General features: G+C 42.6%; 1 protein-coding gene across 4 annotated transcripts in view; it reads right to left on the bottom strand.

Annotated features, from left to right (window-relative positions):
• PPFIA3 (PTPRF interacting protein alpha 3) overlaps positions 1 to 22,218 on the bottom strand; it is a 624,634-nt gene that overhangs the window by 352,839 nt on the left and 249,577 nt on the right. For all 4 annotated transcript variants that reach the window (XM_040327613.1, XM_040327612.1, XM_040327615.1 and 1 more), the window contains one exon: positions 16,901 to 17,065. In XM_040327613.1, the coding sequence (XP_040183547.1) occupies positions 16,901 to 17,065 (165 nt within the window). The remainder of the gene's footprint in view (positions 1 to 16,900; positions 17,066 to 22,218) is intronic.

Genomic DNA, 22,218 nt, shown 5'->3' with positions numbered 1-22,218 from the left:
AAAAAGAATCTGAGTAATATTCATAATTAGTTGACTGCCAATGTTCCTCCCTAGTGGCAGAAAAAATATAAAAAATGTTTTTTTTATAGAAAAAATGTATTATCAGTTTGAATGGGACATAGCCCCTCAAACTGATTCAAGAGAAATATAAAAGATGTATAGTTACTTGTTAAGCAGACAGTAATAATGTGGATATGTTAAACTCTTAGGAGAGAGTGGGTTTAATGTTTAAAGTTCTTTCAAAAAAAGGTTTTGGAATGGACCAAAAGGTCTCCTATGTTTACAATATAAAAAAGGGGAAGAGAAGACTTTTGTGTCCAACATAAGCCAGACAGTGAAAAGTAGACCTATAATTTCAGCGTTGATTTTACAGAGAAAGGAGAAACAAAAACCAGGAAAAAACAAGAAGAAAAAAAGATGATAAAGAATATGTTTCTTTTAAACAGTCAGCAATATTGATAGTGTCCACACATCAACAAAAGTGCTTACCAAAGGATTTCAAGTTAACAGACTCTCATCCTAGCGCTGCAGCAGCTTCCCGCTCTCTGCACACAAGTGTCAAGAGAGCTGGGTTTATATAGTATCTAAACCCGGCGTCATCGGACGTGGAGCGGGCCAATCAGTGCTCACAGGTGACTAAGCCCGCCCCTGCATCCAACCAAAACCACAAGGACCATCAGGCATTGCGTGGGTGGAGGGGACGGCTGCACCGCCATTGGTCAACCAAAGGTAACCATGGCGGCCAGTGATGCTCACACGTCCAGGTTGAAAACACAGGAACGGATAGACAATGGGAGGTGAACCCATAACAGTGTAGCCGGATGGCTACATATTTATATTGAATAAAACTATTTTGTATTTTCTTAAGAATATGTTCTTTCTCATCATTACTGCCTTACCCCTTGCACCACAAACATCCCCCTTCTTCTCTCATTCTGAATTCAATATAGACCTGTTAGTTTAACTTCTATAGTTGGAAAGATACTGGAGAGATTAATAAAAGACCACATAGACGAGTTCTTGCTGGAAAAAAAATATTTTAAGCAACAGACAGCATGGATTCATGAAAGACAGAAGTTGTCAGACAAACCTGATTTCCTTTTATGAAGAGGTAAGTAAAACCTTGGACAGAGGTGTGGCTGTGGACGTGATATATTTGGATTTTGCAAAAGCGTTCGATACAGTTCCCCCCACACGGCTCATGTGTAAAGTTAGGTCTACAGGATTGGAAATATCAGTCTGTAAATGGATAGAAAACTGGCTAAAAGACAGAATTCAGAGAGTAGTGGTTAATGATTCATACTCTGAATGGTCTAAGGTTATCAGTGGTGTACCCCAAGGTTCAGTACTGGGACACTTACTTTTTAATATCTTTATAAATGATATTGGGTCTAGGATCAAAAGTAACATTTCTGTCTTTGCAGATGACACCAAGCTATGCAGTGGAATAACGTTCTTACAGGATGTCGCCAATTTACAAGCCGACCTCAATGCTCTGTCTAATTGGGCGACTATGTGGCAGATAAGGTTTAAACGAGTTGTAAAGAAAAACATTTTTTTTTGCTGAAATGACTGTTTACAGGGTATAGAGACATAATAGTTGACTGATTCCTTTTAAAAACGATTAAAAATAGATAAAAATCAATCATATAATGTACCTACAGTTTCTAGTTTAGTTTTTGCATGTTGTTTTCTGCTTCTGTGATGTACAGAGCCACAGAGCCAATACAGGGTAGTGATGGTTTGGAAAACGAAACTGATTGGTGCTGAGGGGTTTTAGACACACAGTAATCACACCTCCTTGAAGTTAGTGACCACAGAGAGAAAGCTCCCAGTACTGTGGTCATCAAGAAACAGACAACCAGGAAGTGTGGAGATCAGAGAAGAACTACAGCAACTTGAGAGCAAAAACGAACAATGAGGACATGAAAACAGCACTGCATTAAGGTAAAGGAAGCTATTAACATAGAAAAAAAATTCCTTTACAAACCCTTTAATGTTGATAAATGTAAAGTAATGCATTAGGGGGCTAAGAATATGCATGCATCATACATACTAGGGGGAGTACAACTGGAGGGATCCGTAGTGGAGAAAAATCTGGGGGTTTTGGTAGATCATAAGCTCAATAATAACATGCAATGCCAAGCTGCAGTTTCCAAAGCATGCAAAGTCCTTTCTTGTATTAACCACTTAACCACCGCTAGCCGTAAAATAACGGCTGCAAGGTGGTTCCTTAACTGGGGGTGGACGTTATGTAACATCCTCCCGGAGTTGCGCTCCCGCACGCGCCCTGGGGCGCGCACACGGGAATATCCATGACCACACGGATCGCGGTAAATTGCCGCTGATAGCGGCCGTTTACCACGTGATCGCTCCGTCCAATGACGGAGCGATCACATGTAAACAAACCGGCGTCATTTGATGACGCCGCTTCCTCCCTCCTCTCTCTGTACCGATCGGTACAGTGTGAGAGGGGGGAGCGCGGGTGTCAGCAGCGCTGTGGATGGATCTGTGACTATTGCCGTCACAGATCCACCCATCCCTGCTCAGCCATCCCTGCAACCCCCGCCCCAATACTGTGCAATACACCCAGCAATACTCTGCAATACACCCTGCCATACTCTGCAATACCCCCGCACAATACTCTGCAATACCCACGCACCAATACTCTGCAATACCCACGCACCAATACTCTGCAATACCCCCGCACCAATACTCTGCAATACCCCCGCACCAATACTCTGCAATACCCACGCACCAATACTCTGCAATACCCACGCACCAATACTCTGCAATACCCACGCACCAATACTCTGCAATACCCACGCACCAATACTCTGCAATACCCACGCACCAATACTCTGCAATACCCACGCATCAAGACTCTGCAATACCCACGCACCAATACTCTACAATACCCACGCACCAATACTCTGCAATACCCACGCATCAAGACTCTGCAATACCCACGCACCAATACTCTACAATACCCACGCACCAATACTCTGCAATACCCACACACCAATGCTCTGCAATACCCGGAAAATACTCTGGGGAAAAAAATGCGTTTTAACCACTTCCCGCCCGCCGGACGTCATATAACGTCCTTGACTTTGTGCAGAGATATCTGAATGATGCCTGCAGCTACAGGCATCATTCAGATATCATCTTTTTCAGCCAGCGATTCCCTACACCATAAGAACGATCATGACGGCTGTTCCACCTCTTGATCGTTCTTACGGGAGGCGAAAGGGGATGTCCCCCCTCCCTTCGCCCTCTGGTGCTTCTTCCGACTCACCGCAAAGATCGAAGCCAGGATCGTTTTTTTTTTTGTTTTGTTTTTTCAGGCTTCCCAGCCTAGAGGTGAGATGTGGGGTCTTATTGACCCCCCCATATCTCACTGTAAAGAGGACCTGTCATGCTATATTCCTATTACAAGGGATGTTTACATTCCTTTTAATAGGAATAAAAGTGATCAAAACATTTATTTTTGGTTAAAAACATGTCTAACCAAAATAAATATAGTAAAATTAACAATAAAAAAAAAAAAAATGTTTTAAAGCGCCCCTGTTCCCTGCTCGTATATAGAAGCGATCGCACACGTAAGTCCCGCCCACATATGAAAACGGTGTTCAAACTACACATGTGAGATATCGCTGCGAACGTTAGAGCGAGAGCAATAATTTTGGCCCTAGACCTCTTCTCCAACTAAAAAGATGTAACCAGTAAAAACATTTAAAGCGTCACCTATGGGGATTTTTAAGTAGCGAAGTTTGGCGCCATTCCACAAGCGTGTGCAATTTTGAAGTGTGACATGTTGGGTATCTATTGACTCGGCGTAACTTTATCTTTCATATTATGCAAAAACATTGGGCTAACTTTAATGTTTTTTTTTTTTTAAAAGCACAAAACTGTTTTATTTCCCAAAATTCGAAAAAATGCTGGGCAAATACCATGCGCGATAAAAAGTTGCAACGACCGCCATTGTATTCTCTAGGGTCTTTGCTAAAAAAGCATATATAATGTTTTGGGGTTCTATGTAATTTTCTAGCAAATAAATGGTGATTTTTACATGTAGGAGAGGAATGTCAGAACTGGTCTGGGTGTTCCAGAACGCCTGATGGTGCTCCCTGCATGTTGGGCCTCTGTATGTGGCCACGCTGTGTAAAAGTCGCACACATGTGGTATCGCCATACTCGGGAGGAATAGCAGAATGTGTTTTGGGGTGTAATTTGTGGTATGCATATGCTGTGTGTGAGAAATAACCCGCTAATATGAACATTTTGTGGAAAAAAATAAAAATAAAAAAAATCTTGATTTTTGCAAAGAATTGTGGGAAAAAATGACAACTTCAAAAAACTCACCATGCCTCTTTCTAAATACCTTGGAATGTCTTCTTTCCAAAAATGGGTCATTTAGGGGGTATTTGTACTTTTCTGGCATGTTAGGGTCTCAAGAAATGAGATAGGCTATCAGTACATCAGATGTGATCAAATTGATCAATTTTCAGATATTGGCACCATAGCTTGTGGACCCTATAACTTTCACCCAGACTAAATAATATCCAAATGTTTTATTGTTGTTACCAAAGATATGTAGCAGTATACATTTTAGGCCAAATTTATGAAGAAAACATTTTTTTTTGCAAAATGTTATAATAGAAAAGAAGAAAAATTCATTTTTTTACAAAATGTTCGTTCTTTTTTCATTTATAGCGAAAAAAAATAAAAAAACGCAGAGGTGATCAAATACCACCAAAAGAAAGCTCGATTTGTGGGGAAAAAAAGGACACAAATTTCATTTGGTTACAGTGTTGTATGGCTGAGTTATTGTCATTCAAAATGTGAGAGCACCGAAAGCTGAAAATTGGTCTGGTTATTAAGTGGGTTTAAGTGCCCAGTTGTCAAGTGGTTAAGAGAGGTATGGATTCCAGAGAGAGAGAGAGAGATATAATTTTGCCCCTGTACAAATCATTAGAAAGACCTCATCTGGAATATGCAGTTCAGTTTTAGGCACCAGTTCTCAAAAAGGATATCGGGGAACTGGAGAAAGTGCAGAGAAGGGCAACCAAACTTATATGAGGCATGGAGGAGCTCAGCTAAGAGGAAAGATTAGAAGAACTGAATTCACTCTTGAGAAGAGGAGATTAAGGGGGGATATGATCAACATGTACAAATATATAAGGGGTCCATATAGTGAACTTGGTGTTGAATTATTCACTTTACGGTCAACACTGAGGACAAGGGGGCACTCTTTACGTCTAGAGGAAAAGAGATTTCATCTCCAAATACGGAAAGGTTTCTTTACAGTAATGCCGCGTACACACGCTAATTTTTCGGCTTGTAAAAAACGACGTTTTTCAGCCTCTAGAAAAAACAATGTTTTTTCTAACTTCATCATTAAAACGACATTGCCCACACACGATCGTGAAAAAAAACAAGCAAAGCGCGGTGACGTACAACTCGTACAACGGCACTATAAAGGGGATGACACCACCCTTGGGGCTGCTTTTGCTGATTTTGTGTTTGTAAAAGGCGATTTGCGCTTTTCTGTCTATTACAGTGTGATGAATGTGCTTACTCCATTACGAACTGTAGTTTTACCAGAACGAATGCTCCCGTCTCATAACTTGCTTCTGAGCATGCGTGGGTTTTTCACGGCGTTAAAGCCCACATACAGTAGGTGACCGCGATATTGTGTCAATCCTGCTCCCTTTCTCGGCGAGATTGACCACCTACGAGCCCCATCGCGGGAGCCAGCACCGAGCTGGCTTGCCGCGATGAAGACAAAGCCGTCATAGAAGCGACGGGAGATCCGACTTGGATTCCTGCCAATTCTAGCTGAATCCTGAGAGGGAGAACTCCCACGCCAAATTTTAAATAAAAAACCGACATGGGTTCCCCCTCCAGGAACATACCAGGCCCTTAGGTCTGGTATGGGTTGTAAGGAGACCCCCCTACGCCGAAAAACTGACATGGGGTCCCCCCACAATCCATACCAGACCCATATCCAAAGCACGCTACCCGGCCGGCCAGGAAAGGAGTGGGGACGAGCGAGCACCCCCCCCTCCTGAGCCGTACCAGGCCACATGCCCTCAACATGGAGGGTTTGGGTGCTCTGGGGCACAGGAGCGCACTTCGGGGCCCCCCCACCCCAGAGCACCCTGTCCCCATGTTGATAAGGACAGGGCCTCTTCCTGACAACCCTAGTCGTTGGTTGTCGGGGTCTGCGGGCGGGGGCTTATCGGAATCTGGGAGACCCCTTTAATAAGGGGGCCCCCAGATACCGGCCCCCCACCCTAGGTATCTTCTTCCGCTCACCGGGGAGAAGAACCGGGGCCGAGATGACAGCGGAGAAGATGGGAGAAGACCCCCGGTGAGCAGAAGAAGACCCCTGGTGAGCGGAAGAAGACCCCCGGAGAGCAGAAGAAGGCCCTCCCTACTAAAAGAGCTAAAGAAGACAGGGGGGCCCCCGGAGCTGACTAATAAATTACTTTAAAAACCCTGTGTTGTGTGTTTTTTTTTCTTTTACACTTTGCCTCCAGGTGAATGGGTTAGGGGTACGATGTACCCCATATTCATTCACCTAGGGTGGGGGGCCGATATCTGGGGGCCCCCTTATTAAAGGGGTCTCCCAGATTCCGATAAGCCCCCGGCCGCAGACCCCGACAACCAACGGCTAGGGTTGTCGGGAAGAGGCCCTGTCCTTATCAACATTGGGACAGGTGCTCTGGGGTAGGGGGGCCCCGCAGTGCGCGCCCTGCCCCAGAGCACCCAACCCCCCCCCCCCATGTTGAGGGCATGCGGCCTGGTACGGCTGAGGAGGGGGGGGGGGCGCTCGCTCGTCCCCACTCCTTTCCCGGCCGGCCGGGTAGCGTGCTTTGGATACGGGTCTGGTATGGATTGTGGGGGGACCCCCACGTTGGTTTTTCGGCGTAGGGGGGTCTCCTTACAACCCATACCAGACCTAAGGGCCTGGTATGCTCCTGGAGGGGGAACCCATGTCGGTTTTTTATTTAAAATTTGGCGTGGGAGTTCTCCCTCTTAGGATTCATACCAAACGCCGCAGCTAGAATTGGCGGGAATCCAAGTCGGATCTCCTGTCGCTTCTATGACGCGTTTGCTGGAATGTGCTTTGTCTATTCCAGCGAGTGCGAGATGTCGGCACCCTGTCGCCGAGAATCAGCGCGATGCTGTGGTGCTGGAAACACATTCTCGGCAACAGGTACTGTACCATAATTTTTTACAACCCGAAAAACGACATCGTTTAAAACGTTGTTAAAAAAATGGAGCATGTTCGAATTTTTTTTTTTCTCGTTTTTCAGAACCCAGAAAATGCTCTGAAGCCCACACACGATCATTTTAAATGACATTTTTAAAAAACTATGTTTTTTACAACCCGAAAAATGATCGTGTGTACGCGGCATAAGAGCTGTGAAAATGTGGAATAGACTCCCAGCAGAGGTGGTTCTGGCCAGCTCAGTAGATTGCTTTTAGAAAGGCCTGGATTCTTTCTTAATTGTACATAATATAACTGGGTACTAACATCTATAGGTAAAGTTGATCCAGGGAAAATCCGATTGCCTCTCAGGGGATCAGAAGGGAATTTTTTCCCCTGCTGTAGCAATTTAGATCATGCTCTTCTGGGGTTTTTCGCCTTCTTCTGAATCAACTGTGGGTATAGAATTGGGTATATGGGATTGTATTATATATATATATATATATATATATTTTTTTTTATTTTTATGGTTGAACCGGATGGACTTGTGTCTTTTTTCAACCTGACTATTAGCTAGATTCACGTAGGGTTACGCCGGCGTATCAGTAGATACGCCGTCATAACTCAGAATCTACGCCGTCGTATCTTAGGGTGCAATATTTACGCTGGCCGCTAGGTGGCGCTTCCGTTGAGTTTGGCGTAGAATATGCAAATGACTAGATACGCTGATTCAGAAACGCAAGTGCGCCCGGCGCATTTCTTTTACGTCATTTACGTACAGCTTTTTCTGGCGTAAAGTTAGTCGAACAAATAGCTGGCCTAGTCAATGTTAAGTATGGCCGTCGTTACCGCGTCTAAATTTGAAAATGTTACATCGTTTGCGTAAGTCGTCCGTGAATGGGGCTGGACGTAATTTACGTTCACGTCGAAACCAATACGTCCTTGCGGCGTATTTTGGAGCAATGCACACTGGGTATGTACACGGACGGCGCATGCGCCGTTCGTAAAAAATGTCAATCACGTCGGGTCACCAATCATTTACATAAAACACCCCTCATCCTCATTTGAATTAGGCGTGCTTACGCCGGCCCCATTTACGCTACGCCGCCGTAACTTAGGAGGCAAGTGCTTTGTGAATACAGCACTTGCCTCTCTGACTTAAGGCGGCGTAGCGCAAATATGATACGCTACGCCGCCTGAAAGATGCGGCAATCTACCTGAATTCAGCTATATGTGACTCTTCTGTAGCCAGGAAGGCAATCGGATCCTTCTCCCTCCTTGGTACGGATACGAGTGAGGGCAAGATGGCCCCCACCCGTCTCCATACCATAGGAGGGCGGAAGCGACGTCAAAACGTCACTTCCGCCCATACCTCTTAAAGGGACATTTTATTTTTGTACTTTTTTCAAACGACAATTTTTTTTTATTGCATTTAAGTCCAAATATGAGATCTGAGGTCTTTTTGACCCCAGATCTCACATTTAACCACTTGACCTGACCTGACCGCCGCACGCAGATGTATATCGACACAATGGCATGGACAGGCAAATGGGCGTACCTGTACGTCCCTTTAAATTTGCCGCCCAGCGGGTGCTCGGACGCTGCTTGGGGCGCATGCGCACGCCCGCCGCGTGCCTTATAGATAATGAGTTTTATTTTAAAAAAATAAAATAAAAGAAAAAAGAGTCAGAGTACAGAATACAACCAGGGTACATGAGTACCGCACACAAACACATAGTCAAAACCTGACAATACATACTCTGAAAATAAGCAACTTTTTATCTTATAACAAAAGATAGCACAGGGCACATAACACCTTGGATATTGCCCGCTACTAACTAATACTAAGAAGAAAATGGAGAAAAGGCAAAGAAAAAAAAAAAAAAAAAAAAAAGAAAAGAAAAAAGAGAAAAAAGAAAAAGAAAGAGAGAAAAAAAAAAAAAAAAAGGGAGGGGGGGGGGGGGGTAGGGGGGAAAGCTGACACTGTGCAAAACGGCCCATCTTAAATTACCAGGGAGAGTGGAAAGGAAAGGACCAGAGTCACAACGGCAATCTCATCTCATCTCTAATTGCAAGTTTTGGTCCGAATGCCTAAACGCCACCCAAGGTGACCACATCAGATTAAAATTTTTAGTCGATTCCCTGGCAATAGCTACAGTTTCCTCCATTTGATAAATATTTTCTATGGCACTGAGCCATTCGGGGATAGAAGGAGTATCCCTCGATTTCCAATGTCTGGGGATCAAAACTTTTGCTGCATTCAGCAGATGTCTAGTGAGCGATTTTTTATACTGCAGCCATGAGCAGTCTGCAATATGTAGTAGGCAACATGCAGAAGTGAGAGAGATTGTAGTATCCGCAATGACCCTGATCAACTCGACCACCTTATCCCAAAAGGGTCTCAGACGAGGGCACTCCCACCAAATATCGATAGTAGTGCCCTGGTCTTGCTCACATCTCCAGCAAAGATCTGATGTCAACGGGTACCATTTTTTAATCTTATCCGGCGTGGCATACCATTGTGTTAAAAGCTTATAAGATGTTTCCTGTATCTTCATGCCAATGGAACACTTATGGGAGAAAACGCAGGCACGTTTCCATTGCTTCTCAGTAATTCTTATTTTCAGGGCCTTCTCCCATTGTACTCGTATTCCAGATGCTATACCCCCCCTGTCTAGTTGAAGCCATGAGTACGCCAGTGAGGTGGCTCTAGGTACCGGAGCTCCAGCCAGGCAGGTTTGTTCGAAAGGAGTTAACGATCTAAGGAACTGTTTTTTTGTCTGGGAGACCTGTATGTAATTATGCAGCTGGCGGTAGGTCCAAAATGAAAATGGATTCTGAGAGTCCAATTCTCGTTTTAAGGACTCAAAATGTTTTAGTGTATTATTTTCTACACAATGTGTCATTAGAAGGGGTGTTAAATGATCAGTGGATGCAGAAAAGTGCAGATCCATCCCAGGCAAAAAATCTGGGTTTCGGATAATGGGGGTAAGCGGGCCGGGAGACGAGGACAATTTATGAATCTTCATGATCGTGTGAAAAACTCTAAGCGTGGTCCCCACCAAAGGGTGCTGCCGCAGGCTCTGCGGCAGCTTCGCCCATGGGATCCAGGGTAGGAATCTAAGATGAAATGTGGAGGACGCTTCCTCCAGTGTGACCCAATCTTTCTGTCCCCTGTGACAATTCCAGTCCAAAATTCTAGCTATATGTATCCCGGAATGATAAAGTTTAAAATCAGGTAGACCTATACCCCCTTCTTCCTTAGGTTTTGTAAGCGAATCCAGCTTTATCCTAGGTTTTTGTCCCTTCCAAATAAACGTGCGTATAATAGATTGGAGTCGTTTAAAGAAAAAACCTGGGAGTGGAATGCCTTATGAGCATGTTCGCGGCCTGTGATTGCGGTCAGCAAAGGCAGAACAGGGGGATGTCTTTTTAAACAAGGCATTCCCCTAATCTGCCTAGTGACATGTCACTGATGGCTGTTCCCCGTGATCGGGAAGAGTCATCAGTGACGTGTCACGTGTAGCCACGCCCCCTAACAGTAAGAATCACTTCCTAGTACTGACTTAACTCCTTCAGCACCACCTAGTGGTTAACACCTTCACTGCAAGTGTCATTTTTTACAGTATTCAGTGCATTTTTATAGCACTGCTTACTGTAAAAATGACAATGGTCCCAAAATTGTGACAAAATTGTCCGATGTGTCTGCCATAAAGTTGCAGTCACAATAAAAATCGCCGCCATTACTAGTAAAAAAAATATTAATAAAAATGCCATAAAACTATCCCCTATTTTGTAGATGCTATAACTTTTGCGCAAGCTAATCAAACGCTTATTGCATTTTTTTTAACAAAAATATGTAGAAGAATAGGTATTGGCCTAAACTGAAGACATTTTTTTTTATATATTTTTGGGGAATATTTAAAAAAATATTGAATTTTTTTCAAAATTGTCGCTCTATTTTTGTTTATAGCTCAAAAAAAAAAAAAAACGCAGAAGTGATCAAATACCACTAAAAGAAAGCTCTATTTGTGGGGAAAAAAGAACGTAAATTTTGCTTGGGAGTCATCTCGCAATATTCCTTTTTGCCTATTTTTGTTTACGTACAATGTGAGTATTTAAATGCTTTGCACATTAAACTTTACTTTTAAACGGATTTACACTATGGACATCCTTTCTTCTCCCGTTTAAAACACCTTGGAGGATCGCAAGCAATGCCTGGAGCCGGCCCCAGTTATCCTCAGGTTGCTACACAGTGGCACTTATACTGTGACCGCGCTATACCCCAGGAGGGGGAGAAGTATCCGGTGAGTGCAACTTTGTACAGAGCACGGTGTGTCACGCACAGAGCAAGATCTGAAGGGTTCACCTAGCAACGTTGAACTTTTTAAGCACAAAGTCACTTCATCACTTTTTTGTTTTCACAAATCTTATTTTTGATTTTCTGGACTGTTTTTTCCTGGACTATATATATTTATTCCAAAAGGATTTATTTATGTATTTTTTTCACCTAATTTCCAATTATAATACCCGGCCTAGGGTTCAAACTAGCAAACACCCGGCAGGGGGTATATTCATTTATTCATTTTATTGTGTTTGATGTTATCCTTTGCTCACTGTTGTTGTCACACTCACAAGTAGCATCAGACTAGCACTTACCAACACCCGGCCGAGGGTATATTGCATCAGCAAACACCCGGCCGAGGGTCCAACACACATATACACATTTACTAATATTTTTTCAATTTTTGTATTTTTCACGCTTCACACTTCATTATATTACCCATTTCTCAGGGTCAATACTCAGGTAGGGGTAACACCACATTTGTTTTGAATCCATTTGGATTCCCCTGACTTTTCATCAGAACAGCGCCACACCTACACCCCCCTCTTTCTCTTTTATTCTCTAGGGTGTTAGAAAAAAAAACATGTATAATGTTTGGGGGTTCTAAGTAACTTTCTAGCAAAAATAACTGTTCTTAACTTGTAAACACTGAGGGCCAGATCCACGTAGCGGATCGTAATTTTCGGCAGGCGTAGCGTATCGTATTAACACTACGCCGCCACAACTTTGAGTGGCAAGTGCTGTATTCACAAAGCACTTGCCTCTAAAGTTACGGAGGCGTAGTGTAAATCTGCCGGTGTAAGGGCGCGCAATTCAAATGGATGAGATGGGGGCGTGTTTTATGTTAATACGTCTTGACCCGACGTAAATGACGTTTTTTTTTAACGGCGCATGCGCCGTCCGTGGGGGTATCCCAGTGCGCATGCTCCAAATTAACCCGCAACACGCCAATGCTTTCGACGTGAACGTAATTCTACGCAAAGCCCTATTCGCGAACGACTTACGCAAACAACGTAAAATTTTCAAAATTCGACGCGGGAACGACGTCCATACTTAACATTGAGTACGCCTCATATAGCAGGGGTAACTATACGCCGAAAAAAGCCTTACTGAAACTACGTAAAAAAATTAGCCGGCCGAACGTACGTTCGTGAATCGCTGTATCTAGCTAATTTGCATACTCGACGCGGAAATCGACGGAAACGCCACCTATCGGCCAGCGTAAATATGCACCTTAGATCTGACGGCGTACTAAGACGTAGGCCAGTCAGATCTAGCCCAGCTTCAGGCGTATCTTGTTTTGTGGATGCAAAACAAAGATACGCCGGAGCAAACTAGAAGTTACGCGGCGTATCAATAGATACGCCAGCGTAACTTCTTTGTGGATCTGGCCCTGAGTCTGAAAAACAGGCTCGGTCCTTAAGTGTTCCTATTATTGCCTTGACCAAGAAGGGTGCGAATGCCAAGGAGTGGTCCCCTGAAACTGTCTCAGTGTTTCATGATTTGAAACAGACCTTTGTTTCTGGACCTTTGTTAAGGCGAACTGACCCTGGGGATCCATTTTTTATTGAAGTAGACACTTCCTTGACTGGGGTGGGCTGTGCTTCTTCAATCCTTTGAGGAAAAATTCCAACCATGTACATTTTTCTCCCCAAAAAATTCTCAGGCAGAGAAGAATTACGCTATTGGTGATCGGGAACTTCCTGCGATTAAATTGGTGTTGAAGAAGTGGCGTCATCTCTTGTGGTTCCCCACATTCCATAACAATTTTCACTGACCATAAAAACTTACAGAATGCCGAACAATTGAATCCTAGACAGGTCAGGTGGGGTCTTTTCTTTTCCTGTTTTAATTTCACAGTTGCTTACAAACCTGGTTCCTGCTGATGCACTCTCTAGGTCTTTTGACATTTAGGAGGAGGAGCCTAAACCTGAACCAGAGCCGATCATCCTTACCTCATGCATTCTTGCCCATTCTACCACCATGGTGTCAAAAATTCCTCTTGGCAAGACCTTCGTCCCTACTGAGTTAAAAGCTAAAATCATTCGTTGGGGACATGATTCCAAAGTGGCAGGTCATGCTGGGTTGCTCCGATCCTTCATCCTCATCAGTCGCCACTACTGGTTCTAGAGATCTTCTGACAGGGGTGTTCAGTTCACATCTCGTTTTTGGAGAGCCTTTTGCAAATCCCTCAATATTGTCTTAGATTTTTCTTCTTCGTACCAAACTCAATCCAATGGACAGACTGAGAGGGTTAATCAGGAGTACGAGGTTAATCAAATTCTGTATTCTCGGCTCTGTAAAAGGCATTCTTCAGTACATCGTGCATTGGAAAGGTTTTGGATCCTGCACCTGATATATTTGCACCTCGTCCTATGAGGAGGATTCATTTAAGGTTCCCCTCCAAAACTGGGCCCAAGCAAAGGAGGAGGAGGACTAGTAAGAGGGAGGGTACTGTCTGGTGACCCGACACCCAACCCTACCTCTGGTAGACCTATGCACAGTAGGGAGCTGGCTGTGAAGCCACGAGGCTTCTCTGACGGTTTCTCTTACAATGAATGGCGGTCACAGCACCCGAGAGCCGATTGAAAAATCAGATGGGGTGCCGACATTGCGGGACACCTGGACAAGTAAGTGTCCTAATACTGTATTAAAGGGATTGTAAAGGTACAATTTTGTTTGGACTACAGGAGAGTCAGGACACCCACTAACACATAACTCCTTTCTCTATCTGCAACGTAGAGAGCGTCCTGACTCTCCTGTAGTCCAAGGGAGGGACACTCCACACCAGGGAGAAAGCCTTGCATTACTGTGTGGAGTTACAGACAGAAGAACAGGAAGTGAGGATTTCTCAGAAGAAATAAGGACATTTAAAAGCAAAATTGAAGGATGAGGTAAGAGAAGGAGGACTGCACTAAGGCAAAGGAAGCTTTAGGAAAAAATAAATTGTACCTTTACAACCCCTTTAAAAGTCAGTAGCTACAGTATTTATAGCTGCTGACTTTTTATTTTTGGAGGGGGGGGGGGGGGCTGGAGCTCCACTTAAGTGCTCTGCAAGGGATGGCTGCTTTGCTTTGTTAAATCTATCTTGTAAGTAATTAGGCATTAGACACGTGCGAATAGTTTTGTTACAAATTTGTTTTTTGACAAAATTTGTTCATTCGGAAATATTCAAATTAACGTAGACCCATTTACTTAATTTTTCCGAAAAACTAAATTTGCAATTTTGAAAGTTCGAAAGTCAAAACCCTGAAAATGAGAATGAAAATCCGAAAATTCGAAAGAACAAAAATCAGAGAATAAGAACGAAAATCCGAAAGTTTGAAAACACAAAAATTCTAAAATCCAAAATAATAACTAATAATAATAACTATTACTAACTATTAAATTATAGGTATTGGAATTCCCTTTTAAATTTGGCTGTTAGTGAACATAACAAATACAAATTTTTCCGAAGTTACAAATTATCCGAAATAATGAATGTTGCATCTAAACGAATGGAACAAAACAAATTAAAAATAATAATTAATAATAATAAAAACCTTTTATTATTCTTATTCATTATTATTAATGTTACGTTCCATTGGTTTAGATGCAGTTTTTGTATTTCGGATAATTCGTAACTTCTGATAAATTTGTATTCGTTCACCAACAGCCAAATTTGAAACGAAATTCTATTACCTATAATTTATTATTTAGTTATTATCAGTTAGTTAGTTAGTTATTATTTCAGATTTTCAAATTTTCGGCTTTTCGAATTCTCTGAATTTTCGTTCTTATTTTTTGGATTTTCTAATTTCCAAATTTTCGGACTTTCAGATTATTGTTCTTATTTTCGGATTTTCAAATTTTTAAATTTCAGATTTTTAAATTTCGGATTTTCAAATTTCAATTTTTTTCTAATTTCTGATCATAACGAATGACCCAAAATACAAAAAAAGCAAAAATGAATGAAATGAAAACAAACTAATTTTTCACCAGTGCAGAGCGTTAACCCCCCCCCCATGTTGGCATACCTGTGGAAAAATCATTGTAAATAGTTAAGAAAAAGAAATACAAGGGAGCGCCAGCTAAGTGCAGCATCAATGGGTTTATTACAAATAAAAAGCCAGATGCAAACTCATAGAAATAAAAATCAAAGAGCATATCTGCAGCCATGCCACAGTGGATCTACCAGAAGAGCGGTTTGTGACAGCAAACAGTATGTAGTCAGTGAGGAAACCAATAGAAATGTGCACTGCTGAAAAAATTTGTTTGTTTTCGTTACATTCATTTTTTTGCATTTTTCGGAAATTCGAAATTACGGATATTCGAAAATAAAAATTTTCCCATTTTCAAATTCAGAATTTTCGAGTTTTAAATATACGAATTTTCGAATTTTGTAATTTTTGGATTTTCGAATTTGGAATTTTTTGAATTTCAGAAATTCTAATCTCCGATTTTGGAATTCTGGAATTTCCAATTTTCGAAATGTATAATTTCCTAATTTCGAATTTCCAAATTTTTGAAATTCAAATATTCAGAATTTCCAATTTCTGAAATTTCGAATTTCCGAATTCTAAATTTCGGAAATTCAAAGTTTCGGAAATCCGGAAATTCAGAGATTTTGGAATTAACAAATTTGTTAAAATTCGTTAAAAAACTAATTCAGAACTAAACTAGCAGCTCTTCTGGTGGATGGCTTCCATCCAATATGGCTCGGCTGCAGATAAGCTCTTTGATTTTTATTTCTGTGAGTTTGCATTTGGCTTTTTAATTGTAATACATCCATTGATGCTGCACTTAGCTGGTGGCCCCTTTCCTTTTTTTGTAATTTCAGAGATATGTTCCTGTCTCAGGTGGAGCTGCCTACTGAAGTACAATACTCTTCCTATGGGTAATTTGTGAACCTCTTGTTCTGGTGATAGGCCAGATATATCACATATGAATAGGAGAAACACTTATGATAAAAGGCCTGGTGGGTCCCATCCTTTCTGACGGCAGGATTTTCCTCACAGGGACAGGGGAAGGGAGTCTGGGTCTCAGCAGACTAGTTCTAAAATGCTACAACCATAACTGATACATACGTAGTCACTTGAAGCCTTATAAGCAAAGATTCCTCAAAAACAGGGAGAATGAGTACTGTTGTTAAAAAGCTCAGTAAACTCTGAAGCTCAGCAAAGCACCTTTGTTAAAGTGAACAGAGACTGTGCACTTAGAAGCTGCCGACCCCATTGGCTTTAATCCTTCAGCCAGACACCCTGCTTAGGAGAGATCAAGCAAGAGGTGGAATGCTGCTAGGCATTAAATGTGCATTTAGACATCACTTGCTGTTGTTTAAAGACAGAGTTTTCTTACCTTTTCATCAAGGGCTTTGTGATGCTCAAACAGGGACTTTAAAGCCTTTAACACCTCGACTTCACTGGAGACCCCAGCTGGCGATTGTGCCTGTCTTTTTACAACGGTCATCCTCAGAGAACGTTCATGACGTGAAACCAAGCACTCCAAATGCTCCAAAAGCAACTGTAGATATGGAGACAGCAAAAGGATAAGTCAAGGATTATGGGAACAAAGTCAAAACTCAATCAACCAAAAGTTTTGTTCCTTGGACAACATCCCCGCCCAAAGATTTTTTCCTCATCCCTTTACCACCTTAGTTGAAAACCTTAAAGTGGAGCTCCACCCTCTTTTCCAACTCCTCTTCATCCCCTGCTGCTCAGTCACCTTAAATACATTTGGCATATATTTTTTATGAATTTTTTTAAAACTCACAGTTTTATTAGTTATATAGATCTCCTCCAGCCGCGGCCCGAGCCCTGAGCGCGTCATCCCCCGTCCGCAATGCCTCCTGGGAGATGTTTGGCATGAATCCCAGAAGGCAGTGGTTTGCTAGGCACAGATTTTCCTAAGCCACGCCCTCCAGTTTTTTTTATTGGGCAGTCATGCCTAGAGGGGCGGCTGATGTTCTCCCTGTTACCATGGAGCAGGACGCACAAGAAGTGGTAGGAAACCAACAGCTCCACTACCCACTTGCCACTTCTCAGTATGTCAGTATATTTTCATGTTCGTGTGCCGTGATCGGCGGCACACGGCCCCCCCCCCCAGTATTTCAGTATGTTTATATGTCCGGCGATCAGCGGCAGACACCATGCCCCCCCCCACCCCCGGTTATTAGTAAGTATTTTTTTTAATGATCCCCACCCCCCCCCCCACTTCTCAGTATCTCAGTATGTTTTTTTTTTTATAACGTTTTTTATTATTCTGTAGAAAAATAAAACAACAGAACATTGGTACAACTATGGCAAGCAGACATTGGTAGATTTAAAATAAGAGCGTTGTCTAGCTAGCAAATGTTAGAACCCCGAGCGGGGGGTCCTTCTGTGAACTACGGCATCACATAGACTAACAGTAGTATCAACAGGGTCTCTAGTAGGACATGTAGCGTACCGTACCGTGAGAGTGATGCCTCATTTAACTTTCCATAACACACTCTAAAAATACTCAGAAAAGTGAGAGGGGGAGAAAGTGGGAAAGGGGGAAAGAAGAACAGAAAAGAAAGAGAAGAGAAAGGGGGAGACCAGGAGGACCAAATGAGCAATCAAATAAGGAGGGGAAGTACCTCTTAGTTTCGACCGCCGGATCAAGGCAGATCCTCCCGAGAACGCCACCGCTCCCAGACACTGTCGTGGTCGTCTAGCCTATCTCGCAGTCTGGCCGTCATTTTTTCCATTATCTCAACGTCCTTTACCCTGGCATAAAGGTCTTCCTGAGTGGGGGGCGCAGTCCTCTTCCAGTGGAGGGCTATCAAGCACCTTGCCGCTGTGAGAACATGCCTAAGCAGTTTTTTATAGGGTTTAGCTAGCTTCGGCTGGGAGAGACCTAAGAGGAAGAATTTTGGGGTCTAGGGTATGGGTGTCTCGAATAGTCGGGTCAGTAATTGTTGCGTCGAGGTCCAGAACGGGACTTAGCAAGGGGCATGATTATAACTGTGGGGGGGTAGGACTGCCTGGGTGAGGAGAGCGATTAGTTGGTTTGTAAGCATTAGGAACAACAGATCGCTCTCCTCACCCCTGAAAAAACGAAGATCTGCCACGCGCACAAGCTCCTACGTCTCGCCGTGTGCACGTGCCCTATACACCTTAAAGCGTACAGATACGGTGTCTTTGCCACTTACCGGAGACGATCACGTCCGCTCCTCTCACTTCCTGAATGCCGAGTGGGAGAAGATGGTCCCCGCTCTGCTCCATAGCATTGGAGGGCAGAAGCAATGTCAAACGTCACTTCCAGCCAATGCTCTTAAAAAATAATTGTTTTTTTTATTACATTTTTTTTTCATTGCATTTTAGTGTAAATATGAGATCTGATGTCTTTTTGAGATCTTATATCCTGTCATGCTTTTTTCTATTACAAGGGGTGTTTACATTCCTTGTACTAGGAATAAAAGTGATCCAATATTTTTTTTTTTTTAAAGGACAGTGTCAAAATAAAAAATAAAAAGTAAAATAAATAAGCTTTTTTTTTTTTTTTAAGTGCCCTGTCCCGACGAGCTCACGTGCAGAAGCGACACATACATGAGTAGCACCCTTATATGAAAAAAGGTGTTTAAACCACACATGTGAAGTTTTGCTGCGATCGTTAGAGCAAGAGCAATAATTCTAGCCCTAGACCTCCACTGCAACTCAAAACTGATAACCTGTAGACATTTTTAAACATAGCCTATGGAGATTTTTAAGGGTAAAAGTTTGTCGCCATTCCACGAGCGGGTGCAATCTTGAAGATTGACATGTTGGGTATCAATTTACTCGCCGTAACATTATCTTTTACAATATAAAACAAATTGGGATAACTTTGCTGTTTTTTTATTGTTTATTTAAAAAAAGTGTATTTTTTCCAAAAAAGTGCGCTTGTAAGAACGCTGTGCAAATACGATGTGACAAAGTATTGCAATGCCATTTTATTCACTAGGGTGTTAGAAAAAAAGATATAATGTTTGGGGGTTCTAAATAATTTTCTAGCAAAAAAAAAAATATTTTAACTTGTAAACACAGGGCCAGATTCACAGATGAAATATGCCGGCGTATCTACTGATACGCCGGCGTATTTTCAAATTTCCGCGTCATATCTTTAGTTTGAATCCTCAAAACAAGATACGACGGCCATTGGGTAAGATCTGACAGGCGTACGGCTTTGTACGCCTTCGGATCTTAGGATGCAATACTTCGGCGCCCGCTGGGTGGAGTTTGCGTCGTTTTCTGCGTCGGGTATGCTAATTAGCTGTTTACGACGATCCACGAAGGTACGCGCGGTCGTCGCATTCTCTTACGTCGTCGCTAGTCGGCTTTTCCCCGCGTAAAGTTACAGATGCTATTTCAATGGCTTATATTTAGACTAGCCATGTTAAAGTATGGCCGTCGTTCCGGCGTCGAATTTCAAATTATTCTTTTTTTTGCGTAAGTCGTCCGTGAATAGGAAAGGACGTAACGCACGTCGCCGTTCAACAGATTACATCGGTGCAACGTCATTTCGCGCAAAGCACGGCGGGAAATTTCAAAACGGAGCATGCGCAGTACGTTCGGCGCGGGAACGCACCTAATTTAAATGATACACGCCCCATTTGAATTAGGCGGGCTTGCGCCGGACGGATTTACATTACGCTGCCGCAAGTTTACAGGCAAGTGCTTTGTGAATCAAGCACTTGCCCGTAAAACTTGCGGCGGTGTAACGTAAATGTGATACGTTACGCCGCCGCGGATTTACGCGCTTCTACCTGAATCTGGCCCACAGAGTCTGAATAACAGGGCTGGTCCATAAGTGGTTAATGTGTCACATTTTTAGTGTCATACCCTTGTAGATTGTAAGCTCATTTGAGCATGGCCCTTCTAACTAAATTGTGCTGGAGCATCATTTCTATGCCTTTTTTTTATGGCCCAAGTACATTCATATACCAAATGTTTATACTAATGTTGAAATAAAATGTTAGTTTTTTTGCTTTAAGTTTGATTTATTTCAGACTCGAAATACATATTTTAGAAGTGCAAACAATTCATATCCTTCAAATCTGTATTAAATCTAGTTGCATAAAAAAGTATTTGGGAGTGCAAGTCCTTGCATAGAAAGTGGAATGGGAGTAGGGGGAAGAAAAAAACCCCCAAAAAACGAAAAAACCCTGCTCAAAAGCTAAAATTCAGGGCTCTACTAAATTATTTTGTGGACTAGATAAGCCACAAAATATGTCAACTAAATGTGAATTCTCTCAAAGCACCAAATTAAGAAAAACATACCCCAAAAATGATTGTTTACAAAAAAAATGGTGTGGGGTTCCCCCAAAATCCTCACCAGGCCCCTTTAGTCTGATATGGATTTTAAGGGGAACTCAACGCCAAATAAAAAAAAATGGTGTAGCCCCCCTCCCACCCCAAAATCCATACCAGACCCTAATCCAAGCAAGGAAAAAAACAGGATTTTTAAAACAGCTTACCTGTAAAATCCTTTTCTTGGAGTACACCACGGGACACAGAGCCATTCATTACATAATGGGTTAAGGGTCACCAGTGGTGATTGGACACTGGCACAACCAATTGACAGTTTCCCTCCATATAACCCCTCCCATCAGGGAAGTACCTTAGTTTTGTAGCAAGCAATAAGGTTCCCATAAGAAGGGGGGGGGACCTCTGTGTCTCGTGGTGTACTCCAAAAAAAAAAAGGATTTTACAGGTAAGCTGTTTTAAAAATCCTGTTTTCTTTATCGTACACCATGGGACACAGAGCCATTCATTACATAATGGGACGTCCCAGAGCAATGCTCAATGAAGGATGGGAGACACGGTTCAAACAGGCCGATACGGACAAGAAGCCCTATATTGCTGCCTGCAGCACACTTCGCCCAAAGGCGGCACCCTCATATCCTTTCACATCTATTTGATAGAATTTGGAAAATGTATGGATTGAAGACCAAGTTGCAGCTTTACAGATCTAAGCCAACGAAGCCTGGTGATGCACTGCCCATGAAGCACTTATCGCCCTGGTAGAGTGCGCCTTAACAGAAAAAGGAGGAGTCCTGTTCTTTAAACCATAAGCTTGAATAATTGTTTGTCGAATCCACCTGGAGATAGTGGATTTTGATGCCGCTTGTCCCTTCTTGGGACCATCTGGCAAAATCAACAAAACATCTGTTTTGCATATCTGAGTGGTTGCCTGCAGATACATTTTTACTGCTCTCACTACATCTAGAGAGTGCAATAACCTTTCCTCCGCTGTCCACATATCCGGAAAAAAACAAGGCAGAAACAATATCTTGATTCAAATGAAAAGCCGAAACCACCTTAGGTAAAAAGATAGAATGGGGTCATAGTACAATTTTATCTTTGTGACAAATTCAATTAGGCTCTTTGCAGGAAAGAGCTGCTAATTCAGATACTCTTCTAGCAGAAGAGATAGCAATCAAAAAGGCCAATTTCCTGCTTAAAAGGATCAGCGGAATCTGGTGAATAGGTTCAAAGGGTTGCTTTTGCAATACTGACAATACCAAATTCAAATTCCATGGGCACAAGGGAGACTTGACTGGCAGATTGATCCGCAGTACCCCCTGAATGAAAGCCCAAACTAGGGAAAGAGATGCCAGCGGTCTTTGAAAAAAGACTGATAGAGCTGATATTTGACCCTTAATGGTACTAAGG

The sequence above is a fragment of the Rana temporaria genome, chromosome 10, assembly GCF_905171775.1.
Source record: "Rana temporaria chromosome 10, aRanTem1.1, whole genome shotgun sequence".
Taxonomy (NCBI): domain Eukaryota; kingdom Metazoa; phylum Chordata; class Amphibia; order Anura; family Ranidae; genus Rana; species Rana temporaria.
This window is presented reverse-complemented; position numbering and strand designations above follow the sequence as displayed.